At 43.1% G+C, this 20041-nt stretch overlaps 8 protein-coding genes across 8 annotated transcripts in view; 1 reads left to right on the top strand and 7 right to left on the bottom strand.

Annotated features, from left to right (window-relative positions):
* Window positions 1-20041, top strand: part of LOC108602930 (RYamide receptor) — a 49143-nt gene that overhangs the window by 7785 nt on the left and 21317 nt on the right. Inside the window, exons 2-4 of the mRNA XM_017991273.1 lie at window positions 16264-16950; window positions 18143-18259; window positions 19097-19295. Of these exons, the coding sequence (XP_017846762.1) occupies window positions 16298-16950; window positions 18143-18259; window positions 19097-19295 (969 nt within the window). The 5' untranslated portion in view covers window positions 16264-16297. The remainder of the gene's footprint in view (window positions 1-16263; window positions 16951-18142; window positions 18260-19096; window positions 19296-20041) is intronic.
* Window positions 683-1708, bottom strand: LOC108601285 (phospholipase A1 VesT1.02-like). Its single transcript, XM_017989185.2, has one exon. It carries the CDS (start codon window positions 1706-1708, stop codon window positions 737-739), a length of 972 nt encoding a protein of 323 aa, XP_017844674.1. The 3' UTR covers window positions 683-736.
* Window positions 1932-3035, bottom strand: LOC108602937 (phospholipase A1 VesT1.02-like). The gene is made up of 2 exons (XM_017991279.1): window positions 2973-3035; window positions 1932-2920 (listed from the first exon to the last, which is right to left on the bottom strand). Exons 1-2 carry the CDS (start codon window positions 3010-3012, stop codon window positions 1956-1958), a joined length of 1005 nt encoding a protein of 334 aa, XP_017846768.1. The 5' UTR covers window positions 3013-3035; the 3' UTR covers window positions 1932-1955.
* On the bottom strand, window positions 3234-4348 carry LOC108602934 (phospholipase A1). The gene is made up of 2 exons (XM_017991277.1): window positions 4300-4348; window positions 3234-4241 (listed from the first exon to the last, which is right to left on the bottom strand). Exons 1-2 carry the CDS (start codon window positions 4337-4339, stop codon window positions 3262-3264), a joined length of 1020 nt encoding a protein of 339 aa, XP_017846766.1. The 5' UTR covers window positions 4340-4348; the 3' UTR covers window positions 3234-3261.
* LOC108601284 (pancreatic triacylglycerol lipase) lies at window positions 4946-6876 on the bottom strand. The gene is made up of 3 exons (XM_017989184.2): window positions 6793-6876; window positions 5693-5805; window positions 4946-5636 (listed from the first exon to the last, which is right to left on the bottom strand). Exons 1-3 carry the CDS (start codon window positions 6874-6876, stop codon window positions 4946-4948), a joined length of 888 nt encoding a protein of 295 aa, XP_017844673.1.
* On the bottom strand, window positions 7572-8726 carry LOC108602932 (phospholipase A1). Its single transcript, XM_017991275.1, has 2 exons — window positions 8644-8726; window positions 7572-8585 (listed from the first exon to the last, which is right to left on the bottom strand). Exons 1-2 carry the CDS (start codon window positions 8687-8689, stop codon window positions 7606-7608), a joined length of 1026 nt encoding a protein of 341 aa, XP_017846764.1. The 5' UTR covers window positions 8690-8726; the 3' UTR covers window positions 7572-7605.
* Window positions 10115-11231, bottom strand: LOC108602938 (pancreatic lipase-related protein 2-like). The gene is made up of 2 exons (XM_017991280.1): window positions 11187-11231; window positions 10115-11129 (listed from the first exon to the last, which is right to left on the bottom strand). Exons 1-2 carry the CDS (start codon window positions 11194-11196, stop codon window positions 10156-10158), a joined length of 984 nt encoding a protein of 327 aa, XP_017846769.1. The 5' UTR covers window positions 11197-11231; the 3' UTR covers window positions 10115-10155.
* On the bottom strand, window positions 11615-12817 carry LOC108602933 (pancreatic triacylglycerol lipase). Its single transcript, XM_017991276.1, has 3 exons — window positions 12740-12817; window positions 12414-12681; window positions 11615-12361 (listed from the first exon to the last, which is right to left on the bottom strand). The coding sequence occupies exons 1-3, from the start codon at window positions 12777-12779 to the stop codon at window positions 11644-11646; spliced, it is 1026 nt and encodes a 341-aa protein (XP_017846765.1). The 5' UTR covers window positions 12780-12817; the 3' UTR covers window positions 11615-11643.

Here is a 20041-nt window from a genome sequence, read left to right as displayed (position 1 = left end):
TATCTATTCATTCGCACATTCTGCTGAGCACTTGAGATTTGGCCATAATAGATTAATTATCACGCCAGTCCACCTACGTGATTAGTTTGATGATACTTGGGCGAAAATAGCTTCAGATATGCATAGTATCTTGACATTTGACGTATCTAATTGTTACCGGATGTCTTGGAAAAGTACATAATATTCCTAGCAATTTGCACTAAGCGTTTAGTAGTTGAAATTAAACTATTTATAGCAATTAAGTTTTATTATAGAGAAAGGGTAATTTCTATTTACTGCATAAAATACTGATAAATAGACAGAATTTTTTATCTCACAATCTAACTATTTATTATTATTCAGAATTTGTTTTGGTTTCAATGCAGAGGCTTCAGCTTTTATCTAATTTAAGTCTATTTAATAAATAAAAACATAATGTGAATAACAAATTGGATATATTCAAGTATTTCTAAACTTTTTCTTTGTAGACTGCCCATAGTCGACAATAAATAATTATATAAGTCTTTACTATAAAATATTTATAGATACATCTTTAAAATTGCTTGTATGTAGGCTCCACTGTACCTGAAATTTATTTTAGTACCGACTCGTGTTTGATTAGACAATATGTGATTGAACTGCAATCTTCACAACAAAGCCCTCCCACCGCGTCACCAGCCAATCTAATGAAAGCCACTTGAAATCTATTATTGCAATCAATTTATTGATAGCAGCGCAAATTTTAAATTGATTTGTCTTAGTGCTCTAATACGCCATAAGGCGCTTCAGTGTGTAGCGGCACATAAAAATCGCCATTGACCATGTAAGCATTGGTTACGGCTCCCATGCGAACGCTGCTGAAAGTGCTGCCGCATTCCTGAGCAACCGCCGCCTCATAGTCGCTGCACTTGATGCTGCCAAAGTTGTCCTGCTGCACAGCTTCGACATAGTAGACAACGGAGCGCGTGTGAGCACAAAGACCGTCCAAGTCAGAGCCACAGCCAGGCTGTTCCTTGCCGCCATTGGGATAAAAGGTGCCCTTGCCAATGGGCTTGACGAAGCCCAGCTTGCCGCCATTGGTCTGTATGGACTCCACATAGTGCGCATCTGTGCTGGCCAAGCGCTTGGCGGGCTTCGAATAGCTGAACAGCGGCATGGCTGCATCCAAGCCAACAATAGTGTGCACCTGCTGCCCGCTCTGAGCGACTGTCTTGCCAGCGAAGCCCGCAACATGCGCACCCAAGCTGTGTCCAATGACGTCCAAGTTATGCAGCGGCATCTGGTGCTGCTCATGCAAATGCAGTATCATCTGACCCACTGCGGCGCCAGCATTGCCCACAGCCTTGGCTGCACTTACATAGTTTTCAGTGCGCGAGGCTGCCCAGTCGACTACAATGATATTAAAGTCGCCACGCTTGAGCCAAGCCTGCGTTATCCATTTGTTCATTTCATCCTTGTAGCTGCCCTTCCAGCCGTGTATAACAAACTTTGTGGCACGCGCTGCCTTGAAGTGTGAGCTTTGAATAGACGCATCATTGGCCACAATATGCTGAGCAGTCTGTGAATTAGCTTGCGTATATAAAAAGAAGCCAACCTGCGTTGGAGTATCAGCTAATTGCTCGACCTGCTGCACGCTTATCCAAGTGCCATTGGGCAGGTGCCAGCCCAGCTCAACGGGCTGTGCCCACACAGCCAGGACAACTAACTGCAATGCAAACAAAACTCTCATCGTAGTACACTTGAGGCAATCTATGAAACCCCCTTTTATACGCCTCACCTCACTTAGAGCCAGTTGCGTATCAATTGTGGGCGTGCTTTTAATCGCTGACGTGTGCCTGCGCACTTGATTTGCCCCCAAGTGGTCTGCCGATGCATGAAATCTTGATGCAGATAGCACTTGCTACGGCAAACAACACAACACGCCACTGATTTGATGGCTTTTGTCATTTTATGCTGTTTAGTAGTTTGTTTTTTATTTAGGCAGTTTTGCCAAAGGGCGCCTCGCTGTTGACGGGCACATAGAAATCTCCACCCACCATGTAGGCATTGCTATCAGCGCCCATGCGCACGCTGCTGTAAGTGTGGCCGCAATCCTTGGCCACGGCTTTCTCGTAATTGGCGCACTTCATGCAGCCAAAGTTGTTCTTGGTCACAGCCTCGGCGTAGTAGATGACGGAGCGTGCATGAGCGCAGGTGCCGTCCAGATCAGAGCCACAGCCAGGCTGATTCTTGCCGCCATTGGGATAGAAGGTACCCTTGCCAATAGGCTTAATGAAGCCCTTGACGCCGCCATTTGTTTGTATAGACTCCACATAGTAAGCATCGCTGGGGCAGAGACGCTTGGCGCAGTTGTCATAGTTAAACAGCGGCATAGCGGGATCCAAGCCAATGATGGCCTGCACCTTGCCGGAGCCAACAGTCTTGCCCGAGTAGCCAGCTACATGTGAGCCCAAGCTGTGACCAATTACATAGACGCTGCCCAGTGAGACGCCCTGCTGCACATTCAGATACTTGATCATATCACCCACCAGCCTGCCCGCCTCGGGCACAGCATTGACTGCACTTATGTAATTGGCAGTGCGTGCGCCGGACCAGTCCACAACAATGACATTGTAGTCGCCACGTGAGAGCCACGCCTTGGTAATTCTGGTATTCATCGAATCGCTGGCCTGGCCATTCCAGCCGTGTATAACAAAGCGCGTGCCATGCTTCTTGTTGAAATGCGAGCCAGATATGGAGCTATGAGTAGCTGTAATATGCTGACCCTTGCTTGGATTCGACTTGGTGTACAGATAGAAGCTGACCTCATTGCTGGCACGCGAGTGGAGCAGCTGCTGCTGCTCAACTTGCTGCATATCCAGCCACTTGTTAGTGCCATCAACTTGTGGCACGTACCAACCATTCTCACCATTGATGCGCTCCTTAATACGCAGCGCACTAACTGCAAATCGACACTCGTATAGTTTGAGTTTATGTCTAACTGGAAGACTTACCTGTCACCAACAGCGCCGTCACAATTAGCAACACTTTCATTTTGGGTATCTCAAGTATGTGTGTGTTGATTTGCCGCAAGTGCCCGCCTTTTTATAGCTTTAAAAACTAATTAACTCTAACTGTTATTAAGCACTTGACAAACTGTTTACATTTGATAACAAATTTTGTTATTGATATCAATGCTGTCAGCTCATAACATAATCTTGGCATAAGCCACTCTACAAGCTGACAAGCAACGTTCTAGATTAAAACAACACATCTTTCAATTAAAACGCATTTATTTGCTGCTTAGTGAATCTTGCCGAATGGCTCCTTGCTGTTCACGGGAACATAGTACTCGCCATCGACCATGTAGGCATTGGAGTCAGCGCCCATGCGCACGCTGCTGTAGGTGTGGCCGCACTCCTTGGCCACAGCCTTCTCGTAGTCGCTGCAACGCATAGTGCCAAAGTCATCCTTGGTCACAGCCTCGGCGTAGTAGGTCACGGAGCGGCTGTGGGAGCAGCCACCGGTGGCATCAACACCGCAGCCAGGTTGCTTCTTGCCGCCGTTGGGGTAGAAGGCGCCCTTGCCAATTGGCTTAAGGAAACCAAGCTTACCGCCGTTAGTCTGGATGGACTCCACGTAGTGACCATCGTTGGAGTTCAAACGCTTGTTGGGCTTGTCATAGCTGAACAGAGGAAGAGCAGGGTCCAATCCTATGACGGTGTGGATTCTGCCCTCGCCAACAGTCTTGGCTGCGTAGCCGGAAACGTGAGCGCCCAAGCTGTGACCAATGACGTACAATGTGTCCAGGGACATGCCGTGTCTCTCATTCAAAAACTTGATCATTTCACCAACCTTGGCGCCTGCTCCGGGCACGGCCACCACAGAGGAGGCGTAGTCAATGGAACGAGCACGAGACCAGTCGACAATGATGATGTTGAAGTCACCGCGAGACAGCCAGGCCTTGGTGATTTCCCTGTTCATGGGATCGCTGTGGCTCTGAGTCCAGCCGTGGATGACAAAGCGTGTGGGATGAGCTCTATTGAAGTGAGAGCCAGAGATGGAAGCATCCTTGGCCTTCAGCTCCTTGCCCTCCGTGGGATTCGATTTGGTGTACAGATAGAAAGACACAGCGTTCATGCTCATGCGTCCCTCCATGGCAGCGCCATTGGCCAGCATTTGCTCGCCCTCCGCCAGATCCACCCAATAGCTGGAGCCATCGATCTTTGGTATGTACCAACCGTTCTCGCCGTTAATGCGCTCATCAACGGGCAGCGCACATGCTAAAATTATAAATATCCTTTAGTAAAGTCCTTGACAGGCCTCAGCTAATTCTTATACCTGCGGCTAGCACTGCTGCTAAAACAAGAAATACTTTCATTTCAGAATCTAAATTATGAATGTTTGATTTTGGCAAGGGGCAGGGCTATTTATAGGGCTGGCGCTCATGCAATTATTTTACTAATCATCGCAACTTGTAAGCAAACACTTGAGAGTCACTGTATCAGATATAACTTTGTCTTCGATTAGGTGCGGAACTTCTGGCAAATCTGCTGATATGGCCCATTGTATGAATAACATTTTCATATTATCAGCAGTCGATACTTTTAAAGGGGGCTGGGCTCAGCTAATACGCCATGCTAATCGAAAAAAACAACAGATATATGGTATATATTGCTTATATATATTGATATCATTATCTTAAAGCGTGGATCAAATTTAAAACTATATACAGTGAACGCTCGTTAATAGAAAGCTTGTTGATATTCAAATTGAATAATTGACAATTTCTAAGCAAATTTATAAATTATTTGTGCATATTATTCAATTATATATTTATATTGAGATTGTTTCCAAAAGACTATGATTTGAATTTTTGTACACTTAATAAAAAAAATATTCAGCTTCATTATTATTTACTGATGAATATATTTGATTTATTTGTTTATATTGTAATTGGTCTTCTTTATCGTCGCATGAGCTTGACTTATACTATAGGCACATAAAATTGACCCTCAGCCTTCTTATCATTGTCGTCAGCTCCCATCGAAATATCACCGTATGCGGCGCCACAATCGTTGTTCACAGCAGACTCGTAGTCATCGCATTTCATTGCTGGAAAGGCTCCATCTTCCACTGCCTCGGCGTAGTACTTGGCCGCACGGCTGTGGGAGCAGCTGCCAGTCAGATCAAAATCGCAGTTGGGCTGCTTTTTGCCGCCATTGGGATAGAAAGCTGCGTCTCCAATCGGCTTTAGAAAACTCAACTTACCACCGCTTGTATGAATGGACTCCACGTAAAATGCGTCATTTTGACAAAGACGCTCGCTGGGTGTGTCCCAGGAGAAAAACGGAAGAGCGGGATCCAAGCCCATAATAACCTGGACCTTATCATCGTTGTTCTTGCCGGCAAAGCCAGCAACATGAGCGCCCAAGCTGAAGCCAATAATATGCACCTGCTCCAAAGACATTTTTAGCTCGACCTTAAGAAAATTAATCAAACTAGCGACTGCTTTGCCGACTTTTGGCACTGCCCTAGTGGCTTTCCTGTAGTTAATAGTACGAGCATGAGCCCAGTCAACAATGATAACATTGTGATCACCACGACTTAGCCAAGCCTTGCATATGTCAACGATAACTCTATCCGTGTATCTTTGGTTCCAGCCATGTATGACAAATCTGCAAAAGTGAATTGCTAGAGAAAGTTCAGGTAGAAATCATTTTGCATGCCTTACCTTGTGGGATTGTTTACATTGAAATTGGTACTTTTAATATTCGTAGTGCTGGCACTAAATTGTTGCCCACGCTTTGGATTGCGCTTGGTGTACAAGTAGTACTTGACCACAGGCTCAGAAAAAAGACCCTGAAAAACTCTTTTTTTTTCTTGTTGCCTACTAACCCATACGAATGACCCAGTTACTCGTGGGACATACCAACCATTTACGCCATTTACACGCTTGGATGTTTTGTAAGCGTGGCCCGTAGCTAAAACTGGCTAACAACATTATCTATGCATACCAGCTGTTAACTATGGCGATATTTACCTGTAAACAGATACAATATTAGAATCTTCATATTGCAGACACACGCTGATTGAAACTAACTTGACATTTATATGGTAACAGCCATTTAAGTGTTAAAATCAATTTAGTGTAGAAAATTCCCATTTAATATGCATGTAGTTTTTAAAATTATGCATATTAGAGCAAGCGGAAGTGTTATTTATTAATTTGAGTAACAGAATTAATACTAACAAATGTTTATTGCTTGTGAGACAGCGCAACAGAGGCCAATTTCAATAAAAGACAGTTTTGAATGCAATTTCATTTGCAAAATCAGCACTGCGCACATCAATCAATAAGATAATTTTTAAAAATTTCTTAGCAATCACTTTTTATTAATTTGAAGCTGCACGTATGTAATAATTTTCACTTTATTTTGCGAGAAAATGGTGATAATCGATCTCAGCCTATATAGTCACATAATATTGTTCTTCAGCCTTTTCTATTTTTATATCAGCTCGCATAGAAACAGCTACGCTGTCACAATCGCTGTGATCAACTGCACACTTGTAGTCCTTGCATTTTTTAGCAGCGAAGCCTCCAGCTCTTACAGCTTTAGCGTAATATGCCAATTATATCAGATTCACAGCCAGGCTGGACTCGTCCGCCTTTGGGGTAGAAAGCGGCATTGCCAATCGGCTTTAGAAAGCCCAGCTTATCAGCGCTTGTTGTATGGACTCCATATAGAAAGCGTCGCTATCGCAAAGACGCTTGTTGGGACTATCCCAAAAGTAAAGGTGCATAGCAGGATCCAGGCCAATGATTGCACGCACCTGGCCGTTGACTTTTTTGCCAGCAAATCCAGCAACATGTGCGCCCAAGTTGAAGCCAATGATATGCAATTCGTCTAGCGACATTTTGAAATTTGTGTTGAGAAAATTGATCAGCTTGGCAACTTTCTTTCCAGCTTCCGACACAGATCTAACTGCAATAAAGTAGTTTATGCTACGGGCATGAGACCAGTCAACAACAATAACATTGTAATCACACTGACTTAGCCAAGCTTTGCATATTGCCAAGATATCTGAATCCTTGTATAATGAATCTGCAAAAGAAATGATTACAGAGCAGGCAAGTAGAAATGTCTATTAAATATATTATTTTTTTAATGTTGGCTGCGTGGTATTGAAGTTTGAATTTGTTATGAGCTTCATATTGGCTTTGATGTTGTATCCATCCTTTGGGTATTGCTTGGTGTACAATAGAATTTGGCCTCGTTGTCAAGAAAGATGCTTAAGCAACGCGTTTCTAGTCGATTCATATCAACCCACACGCTAGAGCCGTTAATTTACTCCATTTACTCGCTCAGATACTTTTAAGGCATAGCTCGTAGTTAAAGCTGTTAATATATTATCTAGACATGCCAGTGCTGAGTTTTTAATATTTTTACTTACCTGCTAAGAGCTGCAATATTAAAATCTTTATATTGCAAATAGAGACTGAGTCTAGCTTTGAGTAAAATAAATGATTAAAGACACAACAAATCAAACGAATAATCAGCTGTGGGCGTAAAATTTACATTTGATATGCATATGAGTAAAGCAAGCGAAACTGATTTGTATGCAATTTTCATTTATTCGCTCAGCTTAGTTAATATTGCCGAAGGGAGCCTTGCTGTTGACAGGTACATAGAAGTCACCATCGACCATGTAGGCATTGGAGTCGGCGCCAAGACGAACGCTGCTGTAAGTGCTGCCGCACTGCTTGGCCACAGCTTTCTCGTAGTCGCTGCACTTCATGGTGCCAAAGTTGTCCTGGGTGACAGCCTCGGCGTAATAGATCGTAGAGCGGCCGTGGGAGCAGGAGCCAGTAGCATCAAGACCGCAGCCAGGCTGCTTCTGACCGCCGTTGGGGTAGAAGGCGCCCTTGCCAATGGGCTTGAGGAAGCCTAGTTTGCCGCCGTTGGTTTGGATAGACTCCACATAGTGAGCATCGTTGGAGTTCAAACGCTTGTTGGGCTTGTCATAGCTAAACAGGGGCAGAGCAGGGTCCAGGCCAATAATGGTGTGGATTCTGCCTTCTCCAACGGTCTTGCCAGCGTAGCCAGCAACATGAGCGCCCAAGCTGTGGCCAATGACGTACAGTGTGTCCAGGGACATGCCGTGCTGAGAGTTCAGCGTCTTGATCATTTCTCCAACCTTGCCACCAGCACCGGACACAGCGAACACTGAAGATGCGTAGTCAACGGAACGAGCGCGGGACCAGTCGACAATGATAACGTTGTAGTCACCACGAGATAGCCAGGCCTTGGTGATTTCGGTATTCATGGGAGCGCTGTAGCTCTGAGTCCAGCCGTGGATGACAAAGCGCGTAGGATGATCCTTATTGAAGTGAGAGCCAGTTATGGAGGAAGACTTGGTTGAGATCTGCTGTCCCTTGGTGGGATTAGAATTGGTGTAGAGGTAAAAGGCCACAGCATTGGTGCTGATACGACCTTCCATCTCCTCGCCCTTCTCTAGCATATCCTCGGCCTCATCCTTATCCATCCATATGAAGGAGCCGTCTTGTTGGGGTATATACCAACCATTCTCGCCATGAACGCGATCCTCAACAGGCATGGCGCTTACTAAAAGCCAAAAACGGACATAGAGCTATAATTGATTTTTAAGGATTTTACGGCTTACCTGCGCACGCCAGCGCCAGTAGTCCAAGTAAACAGAATAGCTTCATGATTGTATCTTTAGACTGAATATTCTTTGCCTAAGGGCTTTCGGCTTTTTATAGTTCCACAAAGCAGACTTGGCCTAATCGTCATTGTTTTAAAAACACTTGAGAAACTGATAGTACTGATAGCGCTGATTAAAAATCCGTTGTTTGCACTTCCTTCTGCCAATTAATTTTATCAGTAAATTCGATTTCTTTGCACGATTTTTAGAGTGCGGAAAAACGCTTCCAGCACACAGACTATCATATGTATTTATTTATGAGCACTAATTGTTGACTAAGCAAGAAATAATGAGTAAAGCGTGTGTAATCTGTAGGTGGGTGTGACATTCAAGTTGTGGCATTCGGCAAGCCTAATACCACCATAAATATTAATACATAGATTAGCAAACGGCTTCCTACATTAAGCCTTCATATTTTATTTATATTATATTGGTATTTTTATTTTCAAAGACTTTAAATCGTTGAGTCCGCAATTGTAATCAAACTTGTCACCAGAATCGTCACAGTTGTCTACTATGTAGTTGAACGTCTTCATGTCTACCCACACCATAGAGCCAATCTTCTTCTGACGCACCCAATAGCCATCCACTCCGCTTACACGACCTGCTTCGTTTGTACCCTCATCAGCATAAGCCAAAGCTAATATTTGGTTAGTTATATATTTAGAATAGACAATTAGCGTTAAAGTTTAGTCTCAGTTACCCATCAATGTGCCGAACACCAAAAGCAAAATGAGCTGCATATTCCACACACTTCAGCTATCTAACTAATTTTATTATTTGACATATAACTTTAACTGTTAATAATTAGCTTAACTAAAATGTTCCACGTTCTGCAATATTTTACTTATCGCTAGATTAACAATGACATTGGTATTGTTTTATAATAAATTTTATTTGCAAAATTAAAGCTGCAAATTTTCTAGTGAACATTTGGGATACGCTTGGCAACTTAACGCGAAAAATTAACATTTTAAATGCATTCCACGTGCTGAAATATTTTACTTATTGCTAGATTAAGAAACCTACTTTTAACAAAAAAAACTTAAATGTTTTGTTTGGTAAACTTTATTGTGCAAATTACGGGACGTTTTCTGTGCCTCAGCCATTCTACACCACTTAAATGATTTATTCGATTGGGGAATATACCAGCCGCCCGTTCCATGTTCGAAATTGCCCATCTCTTCAGTCAAAGCAAATGCTAAAGCAATACTCACTTTAAACAAGATACGTTTAAATCAAGTATATTTTAATTTACCCATTAATATGCAGAACGCCAAGTGCCAAGCGATCTTCATATTGCAAAGTCTAAAGATAACTATATAGAGCTATAGGCAATGCAAAGGTATAACGTTCAATAATGTATAAATGACTGCGAGTAATTCGCTTAAAGCGGAAATTTGATATGCAATGTGTACAACAAATTATTAAATATATGTTATGTACTCAAGTACTTAGCAGTATTAAGCCTTATAGGTCAACACTACCATATGGCGCCTTATCGCTCACTGGCACGTAGTAAATGCCGCTAGCCAAGTTAGCATTGGTTTCAGCTCCTATACGAACATTGCTGTAATTTTCTTCACACTTGTGATCCATTGCGTGCTGAAGGCTGCAGCATTTCTTTGCTCGGAAGTTACGCATTGTCAAAGCTTCAGCATAATAGATCCAAGAGCGGCCGTGGCTACATTCAAAATCCCAAGGTCGACATCCAGGTTGAATCTGGCCGCCATTTGGATAGAAAGCGATCTTGCCAATGGGTTCCTTACAGCCCAAAAAGTTTCCGTGGGTTTGAATTGATTCCACGTAGTAAGCATCAGCTGCGCTCAGATGACGGTCGGGTCTTATAAGAATCGTACTGGGATCTAAGCCAATGATGGTGTGGATTCTGCCTGTGCCCAATTCTCTGCCAGTGAGGCCTGCAACATGGGCGCCTAAGCTGTATCCGATGAGATGCAGAGTGCTCAAAGACATGCCATGTTCCGAGCTTAAAGCTTTGATCATTTTAGCAATTTCCTTTGCAACAATTGGCATAGACTCAACAGAGCTCAAATAGTTCCACGTGCGTGCATGTGACCAATCGACAACGATGATATTGTAGTCGCCAAGAGACAGCCAAGCCTTGGTGATTTCGGTATTCATGGAGTCGTTATAGTCCTGAGTCCAGCCGTGGATAAGGATACGTGTGGGATGAGAATTGTTGAAATAGGAACACAAAATGGAATCGGAGCTTGGTGTGATATCCCGGCCGTTGATGGGATCCAAACTGGTGTAAAGGTAAAAGGACACTTTATTGGACGAACGCGCGTGCTGTTCCATCTTTGCAGCATCCTGCATCATCGCTTCGACTTCGTCCATGTCCATCCACTTAAGAGTCCAGTCTTGTTGCGGAATATACCAGCCATTGACTCCATTAATGCGTTTGTCCCCAGGCATGGCACAAACTGAAATCCATAGACAATGAGCAATAATTAAAAATATTTAAGAACATGTACACTTACCTGTGCACATTAGCGCCGCTAGTCCAAGGATATATAAGACTTTCATTGTTGCTTTCTAAAACTGAATAACGTTCTGCCACAGCCAATTGACTTTTTATAGGCACACGCGAACAAAGAGCTAACCATTATTATTGTTAAAATATTACAAAAATTACTACTTGTAATGATTTTGCACTGCGCCATTCAATTAATATTTATCAGATAAATGATTTACTAGTCAAACAGAAAGCAAGAGCCTCGGCGTGTGACTAAAAGACAGCTTTATAGAGTTATTCAGTTTGTAATCTACTGTTGGCTGTGACATTCAAAGTTTGACATTCGGCATAAGTAAACCAGCAATAAATACTAATAAATAGATAAGTTGGTCTGCCGAGCGACCTAGATATTTGTAATGCTCTGCAATAAATTGGTGAATAAGAAATACTTTGTTTATAAGCAGAGTTGTTTATTTCATAGTTTAGTTAATGTTGCCGAATGGCGCCTTGCTGTTGACGGGCACGTAGAACTCGCCAGCAACCATGTAGGCGTTGGTATCAGCGCCCATGCGAACGCTGCTGTAGGTGCTGCCGCAGTCCTTGGCCACAGCTGCCTGGTAGGTGCCGCACTTAATGGTGCCAAAGTCGTCAATGTTGACAGCCTCAGCGTAGTAGGTGGTCGAGCGTCCGTGGGAGCAGGCGCCGGTGACATCCAGGGGGCAGCCGGGCTGGTGCTCACCGCCGTTGGGGTAGAAGGCGCCCTTGCCAATGGGCTTGAGGAAGCCCAAGGTGCCGCCGTTTGTCTGAATGGACTCCACATAGTAGGCATCGGTGGAGGCCAGACGCTTGGCGGGCTTGTTGTAGTTGAACAGTGGCAGAGCAGGGTCCAAGCCGACGATGGTGTGCACCTGGCCGTTGGTGTTCTTGCCAGCATAGCCAGCAACGTGAGCGCCCAAGCTGTGGCCAATGACGTAGGTATTGTCCAAGGACATGCCGTATTGAGAAACAAGGAAGTTGATCATGCCAGCGACCTTCTTGCCAACCTTTGGCACTGCCACAACAGATGAAGCGTAGTCAACGGAACGAGCGCGAGCCCAATCAACAACGATCACGTTGACATCACCGTGGGACAACCAAGCAGCACGAATTTCCTTGTTCATGCCAGCTCTGTAGCCCTGGGTCCAGCCATGAATAACAAATCTACAAGTGTGCAAATGAGTAGAGAAAATAATGAGTAGCAAAAATAACTTACCTAGTGGGATTAGCAGCATTGAAGCCGGATGCATTAATGGACTTTGTGGTAGCTGTAATCTTCTTGCCCTTGTTGGGATTAGCCTGAGTGTACAGATAGTAGGTGACAGGAGTGGTGGACAGAGCACGATCCTCCATCATTTCTTGATTCTCCAGCCATTCCTCAGCCGCGTCCATATCGAACCACTCGAATGAGCCGTCAGCCTTAGGCACATACCAGCCGTTCTCTCCATTAACACGCTCAGATTCCTCCAGAGCGTAGGCCGAAGCTAATTAACGTTAATGCTTATAATGAATGTAATGTTGTTAAGCATAAATTGCATTTACCCGCAAGCGCACAGAATGCCAAAAGCACAATAGTCTTCATGTTGCAGACACTTTAACTGACTACGGACTGCTACTAGCCCAGTCCATTTATAGGGCCAACCATCTAATCAGGGGCTGTTGATAAGCGAGCTTAGAGTGCCAAATGAGCATCTGATATGCACATAAAGAAATGTACCGAGTACTGTTTATCAATTAATTGCCATTGGGGGTCTATCTTAGCTGGGACACTTTAAATTAAGCTATTTATAAAATGCTAAATACGCCAAAATTAAAGGTAAAAGCACTTGTGACAATAAAGCCTTAAAGACTGCCACTTATCAGTGGCGTTGTAATGCCGCAAACAATTGTTTACACTTAATAATTAATGCCCATAATCTGCTGTAAGTAATGTGCTTGAGTGTACTTAATTAAGCGTAGTATATACTGTAAAATAATAGATCGCTTGCTTATATATATTGCAAATTGTTTACCAAGCAGCAATAAACAATACGGCGGCTAGACTTGTGCATTCGCAAACTTCTATTATGTCGCTAATGAGCTGCTCATGATTATCCTGCTGGTGTTAATTAGTTTCAGCGTTAAAGCTCACACATTGAATGACTCGCCAAATTGGCAGCAAAACAAAATTAATGTAAAGCTGTTGCATACTTTCGGGTACTGCCATTTATAACCACGTTATGGTCACCTTAAAACAGCTGGCAAACATTTTAAAGCTATTTAATGTTTTTTCTCGCACTTGTTGCATTCAATGACCACATGAACTTTAACTTAATTACATACACATGCTATTTTGCATTTTGCACTGCAAGCTGCTCAATTACGTGCGTGTTTAATCATATTAAAATGTATAGCACCAGCAGCAAAAGTTGTACGTTGAATTCAATGGAATTCAAATTAAGCGCATTTATAAAGTGTCACATTTCAAAGAGCTGACAAACAATTTACAGCAATTTTCGAAAGCGATTAACCAAATTAAATGCTCGAGCGGAAGCCCATGGGCTGGTTTATTTGCACACTTTACAAGCGCTTAAAATCGAAGCTACATTTTTATTTAATTTGCTTAATGTCCGTGTCAGCACACCTTTGCATAAACAAAAGCGTAAAGGTGAATACGCTGGCCATAAATTCGGGGATCAGTTCCTAAGGGTAAGCTTAAAAATGTTATATGAGCGCCGAACAGCATGTTAAATATTAAAAGTTGCACACGCACAAATTTAAAAGAATAACATAAATAATGTTAATACTTTTGTTTAGCTTAAAGGTTAACGCAATTTAAAACTCGACACTTGTTCTACATGCAGACATATTAGTCCCTTTTTTTGTGCCCTAACAACTTGGCTAATTGGGCTACATAAAAGCTGACAACCCGCTGAGCTGACACCATTTATGCCTTGACACAACTCAGGAAGCACAACTTGCTAAGGAGCGAGCAAGATAAACCGCTGTGACAATGAGCATGGCCCCATGCTCTCTAATGCTGTGCACTTGACATAGCTCATTAATTATAATTACAGTTATTCGAAAGAGAACAGCAAAAAGAGACTCTAGGCAAGTTGTTGCTCAACACATTGACATTGCGGTTAACAGCAGGCCAACCAGGCGTATGATTGACGCACACACAGACGTACACTAAAGCCACTCAAAAGAGAGAAATGTTTACCTCGTTGACTGGTTGAACTTTTCTTTTGTGCCATTCCCCAGGTGCCACTGCTAGTGGCTTCAAAGCAATGCGCCCTTTGTAGACTCAACCGTTTGAATGAAACGTCCCAAATGCACTTTGCTTTGTTTGCAATCCTCTGGTCCAGACTTCATGCCTGCCAGCTAGCAATGTAAACGGAGCAGCACTGTTCTGTGTCTCGGCTAGAAAGTGCCTAAGGCTTATGTGTGCCTTAAGTCATATTTTGCCTCAAATTGAATTTTATTTGCGTAGCTGAAAGAAGAAAGCGTAAAAAGGACTACGCACCTGACTTAACGCGGATGGCACATTTTATTTTGTATTTATGTTTTTCACTTTTGTTGCCTGTCGGTCTGAGAGCGCGCTAAATGAATTTACATGCAACTAAGCCGATCAAATCTTATTTACTGCCACTTTGCTTGCCTACAAATTTGGCTCCCTTTACTTTCCACATAAATATGTATTATATTCATTTTTCCATAGGCACATTACGTTTGCCGTTATTTAAATTTGCCACAGCAATTGTGCTTGCCCCAAGTGCTCTGCTTACACAGAGTGGTACGTGATTTTTTGTGAAATTTATACTGCTGCGCATATTTTGTTCATGTTTTATTACGGTAATAAATACATTTCGTTTGTATCAAAGGCAGCAAAAAATAATTCGCTGGCCTGCGTGGCTTTAATTTCCATTTTTTCGACCTGATGTGCTATTAGTTATTGAGTTGCGTATGCCAAACGCATTTCACTTTGTATTAAATTGATGCGTATTCATTAACACGGACTCGCAGGATTATACAGCTCGGCTGCATGTTAATGTATATGAGCTGCCTAAAATTGCAAAAACGTAATGTATTTCAAACGTGCTGCGTCTGTCAAAAGTCTTGGGGATGAGCAAGCAACTGCCAACAACAGTCGCTTGCTTATATTTAATTTGTTGTTTGCTGAAAAGTCATTACAGCTCATTTGGGTTCAGCTACCTTTTAAATCAATTGACTTATTTTTGTTGACATACGCAACTCAATGCAGATTTAATTGAGTTTCTGGGGAGGCACATACTTTCTACCAATAACAAATTCTCCAGCTTTTAAGATGCCTAAATAAATTTGGCAAAGCTTTGCTGGCATTTTTGAAATTTGCAGCATAATTGATAAAAATCCAACAGCAACAACGACAACGACAAGCTAGCTTTAACAAATACTCAAGTCACGCACAAACACACACACACACACAGAGTATAGAATGGCAGCGCAGTCGCTAGATACGGGCTGTGCGTAGCTTTGCCTGCAAGTGTCTCATTATTGCGCTGAGATAAGCAATTTACTTGCTTGATATCCTTTTCCGGCTTTTCGTACTGTCATAAGCAAGGGCATTGTCAGTAACAGAGAGCAGAGGGCATTAAAACGCAGTGCCAGTAAAAGTTGAAATGACTTCTTTTCATCCAAAAAATAACACTCATACGCCCCGGTTGCTGGCAATGAAATCTCAGCTCTCATAATTTTCTTTAACAATTGTGACTCTCTGAGCTTGCAAAGCTGCTTATCATTTTGATGACTTTAATGCGCTGAGGCTCACACATGTGCTGCGCTAAGCTCCGTTTCCCATTTCAATAAACTAGAGACGCGTTGCTTCTAATCTCAGTGAACTGCGCTCACTCCAAGCTCAATGTAATGGAATAATTGTTTGCCATTTGTTATTGATTATTTGCTGCTGCTATGTTGTGTTATTTTTGGCAATGTTGCTCTGTTTTCGCTTGTGTTATGTGTTGCTTTGAATTATTACTTGCAATTATGTAATTCATTTAATCTAAATAGTTGACTAAAAATAAAACTTGTACTATTTTTGCTTGCAGCTTTAATGATGCGTAAATATTGTTGAAGCCAACAATGGACTTGACTAGCCTCAGCTGGCGCATACACAGCCGCCGCATGGGCATTGAGCGCGACATGCTTTATGACGAGCGCCTGTATTATATAGCACCGCAGGAGCCCTTGCTGCGCAACGATGATGATTACCAGGAGGCGGCCGGCTCGCTGCTGTATAATGAAAGCAGCGCTGCGGAACTAAGCACCGAAGCTGCTGTCTACGCCTCAACTACACCCGCCCTGGAACGCTTCAATGTCACCGTGCTGCTGAACTTTAGCTGCAACGAAGTCGAAGTGCAGTCGGATGACGTCTGGTCCAATGTTTACTTCAAGAGCGTCATCTACTTGCTGTACATTCCCATATTCATATTCGCGCTGCTTGGCAACGGCATTGTCTGCTACATAGTGCAGTCCACGCCACGCATGCGAACAGTTACGAATTACTTTATAGCCAATCTGGCACTGGGCGATATACTCATGTCATTGTTCTGCGTGCCCTCGTCGTTCATCTCGCTCTACATTCTCAACTACTGGCCATTTGGCATTGTACTCTGCCACTTTGTCAACTACTCACAGGTTGTCTCAGTGCTGGTCAGCGCCTATACGCTGGTCGCCATCAGCATTGATCGCTACATAGCCATCATGTGGCCACTGCGCCCACGCATCACCAAGCGGTGAGTTCAAATTTTGTATATTGCTTGTCCCATTAAAGTCAACTAAACTGAATGACGGGCGCCCTGAAGTGCTTTATTTGCATTGCCTGTGGCCTATAACACGCCTCCAGAGACTAGAGCACGCAACGCCAAGTATTTGTGCTCTAGCTTTGGCTCGGCTGTGTTAATTGGTTTAGATAGTAACCCAAGACACAACTATAGCGCCACACCAAGCGACCAAACCAGCTGCTGCTGCTCCTGCTGCTGCTACTGCTGCTGCTGCAAATCTTGTAGACTCCTGACACTTGCCTCGCCGCTGCACGTCAATTAGCTTAGTAACCCGATACGGCAGCCCAGGCTGAACGCAGCTCTTCACGCTCACTCACGCTGCTTAATAGCGGCTAAATGAGTTTGAGGGTAGGCAGCGTTTATGTCACGCCCTGTCAATGAGTGAGTGCGTGTGCGTTAAGCAGCGCAGCTTTTAGGGCTATTGTGTTGGCTTGTGCAAATATTTGCGAGACATCAAGTAAATAAGGTTTATAATTATACAGACTGCTTGTAATTTACGTATACGTTTGCTTTAGTAGGGCAGCAGTTAGTGCTAGCCATGACTTTGGCGCACACTGGGCGTATGCGCATTGCCAACACGCATACGTTACGTTTGGCTAACAAGTAATGGACAATTGTTTTTAGCGCCATAATGTTGTGCTAAGCGCATGTAAAAATAAATGTATATACACATTAAAAAAATATAATGCGATAGTAAAGCTAAGAACATTCCGCACAATTAAATTGAAATTCCTTCAGAGCATTGAAAATTTAAAAAATATATTTGAAATTCCAGCAGTCTACTGCTCACTGATGTGCGCTTGACATTTTATTTCTAATGCTAACTTTACTAACATTTACAAAGTACTTATCTTACTTAACTTGACTGTCCATATTGACTTCACTTTATTAATTTATTTTTAAAATAACTTGAACTTTATAATTGAAAAATTCTTAATCAAATAAACAATACATTTTATAAATGGCTAACGTTTTTATATTATTTGAATTTATTTAGTATCCAGCTTAGTTGTTGTTTGTTATTCATTTAAGCAAACAAAACGTGCTTTGGCCTGTATAGAAATTCTATTGACTGTTGAAAAAACGCTATTGATGATTTATTTAGCTTAAAATCATTGTAACATATTTTTTGTATCTTTTGCAGTTATGCTAAATTTATAATTGCTGGCGTTTGGTTCATAGCGCTGGCTACGGCGTTTCCCATACCAGTTGTATCCCGACTGGTCATACCGGAGTCCTTGTGGCATCAGAAGTGTGAAAAGTAAGTATCCATTGTATGAGTGAGCATGTGTGTGTGTGTGCGTTTATTGCGATTCTTAAGGCAGTCAGTAGAGCTTTTAAATGCTCATGCCACAGTTGAGCACAGTGAGTGGCACTTGTGTATGGTCGCTTTGGCTTCATGTGCAGGACATAGATAGTTGGGCATTTAATAGTTGGTCGAGAGTGGCCATAAATGCAAAAAGCAGCTTTTTGTTGCTTGTGGCACGACTACGAGTGCACTGCAAATAGAAGTAAACAAACATTTTGCTCACCAGCCGAGCAATGTGTACATAGCAGATTAGTTGTTGAAAATAAAGCAAACTAAGAATATTGCCACATCAAACGTGAGCGATTTTGACTTTGAAGCATCTGCATGCAATTACAGGCTATTAGCATAGTTTGTTGCAACACATAGTGGCGAGTTATGTGTGTGGCAGGCAACGTGCCTAATTACCACAACATCAGCTGGTCAACAGTCAGAAGAAGCTTGACGCTTAAAGGACCATCAAAAACAGATGCTACCAAACAATGCTCGCTTGCAAATGCAAAAGCGTAAAATATGAATTTTTCAATCTGCCAGCTGCATGGCCCGGACCGGCCCGGCCCGGCCCGCATGATTAGCTTGCAACCAAATTGTTGCGCAACTCAAGTGCCAACATCAGAGGCATGAGAGCTTTTAGCACACAACTAACTGTAAGTGTGTATGCGTGTGTGATATGCCCACCCAGGCCCCCATACTATATACTAATATAATCTACTAACGTTGTCGCTCTACTCTGCTCATGTTTTATTGCCCGCAACTCGAACCAACGACGACGACGACGACATTGGACAACAGATACATTTGCCGCGAGGTCTGGCCCACCACCGAGCATGAGCACTACTATACGCTGGCGCTATTCACGTTGCAGTTCATCGTGCCACTGCTGGTGCTCATTTTCACATATACGCGCATCGCCATTGCCGTCTGGGGCAAGCGACCACCCGGCGAGGCGGAGAACTCGCGGGACCAACGCATGGCGCGCTCTAAGCGTAAGGTAAGTCCATCGCTTTGCTAACCGCAAAAACAAATTTAGAAGCAAATGGATTTGGCCATTAGCTGGGCACAAAAAGGGCCGAAGTATCCTGCCAAATGAAATAAAACAAATGGCAAATGTAAATGCGTTGCAACAACAACAACAACAACAAAAACAACAACGCTGACGACGATGCTTTTAAGCCTTGGCATTTGAATTTGCTAGCCTATTTTTAGCTTGCCAGGAATTTTCCAGCGCGTGCATAGTTTCAAATTCCAGCGTAGGCAGCAAGTGGAAAGCAAGTGCTTGGCACATGCTACAGCCACAGCCACAGCCACAGCCACAATAGAGCAAAGGATTATTCTATGCAAATATACAAATAATTTAATTGACTATTATTACGGCGCTAATAGGATTAGCATTAAGTCAATGGCAGGCTAAACAATTTATGCCAGCTCTGGGGTTCAGCTGAGTGTCAGCCCATGCAGCTGGCAACACTAAATACTGTTGTTTACGATGTGCAGCCTTTTGTTTTGCAAAAATAAATAAATGGCAAGAGATTTATGCAGCGCAGGCAACTAAACTCAACTTAGCTTTGCCTGCTGCCAAGTACGTGAGTCGACTGACAGCTGCCGCCGCAGCTTGGAGCTTGCAGCTTGGCGCGCCTATAGATTGCCACTTTGCTTTGTCGCAACGACGATCAGTTTTGTGGTTCCAGGAAGCTTTTGGGTCACAATGCGGGTGAGACGACGACGTAACCAGTGGTT

The sequence above is a fragment of the Drosophila busckii genome, chromosome 3R (genome assembly GCF_011750605.1).
Source record: "Drosophila busckii strain San Diego stock center, stock number 13000-0081.31 chromosome 3R, ASM1175060v1, whole genome shotgun sequence".
Classification (NCBI taxonomy): domain Eukaryota; kingdom Metazoa; phylum Arthropoda; class Insecta; order Diptera; family Drosophilidae; genus Drosophila; species Drosophila busckii.
The sequence above is the reverse complement of the archived record's forward strand: the minus strand, read 5'-3'. Positions and strand labels throughout refer to the sequence as shown.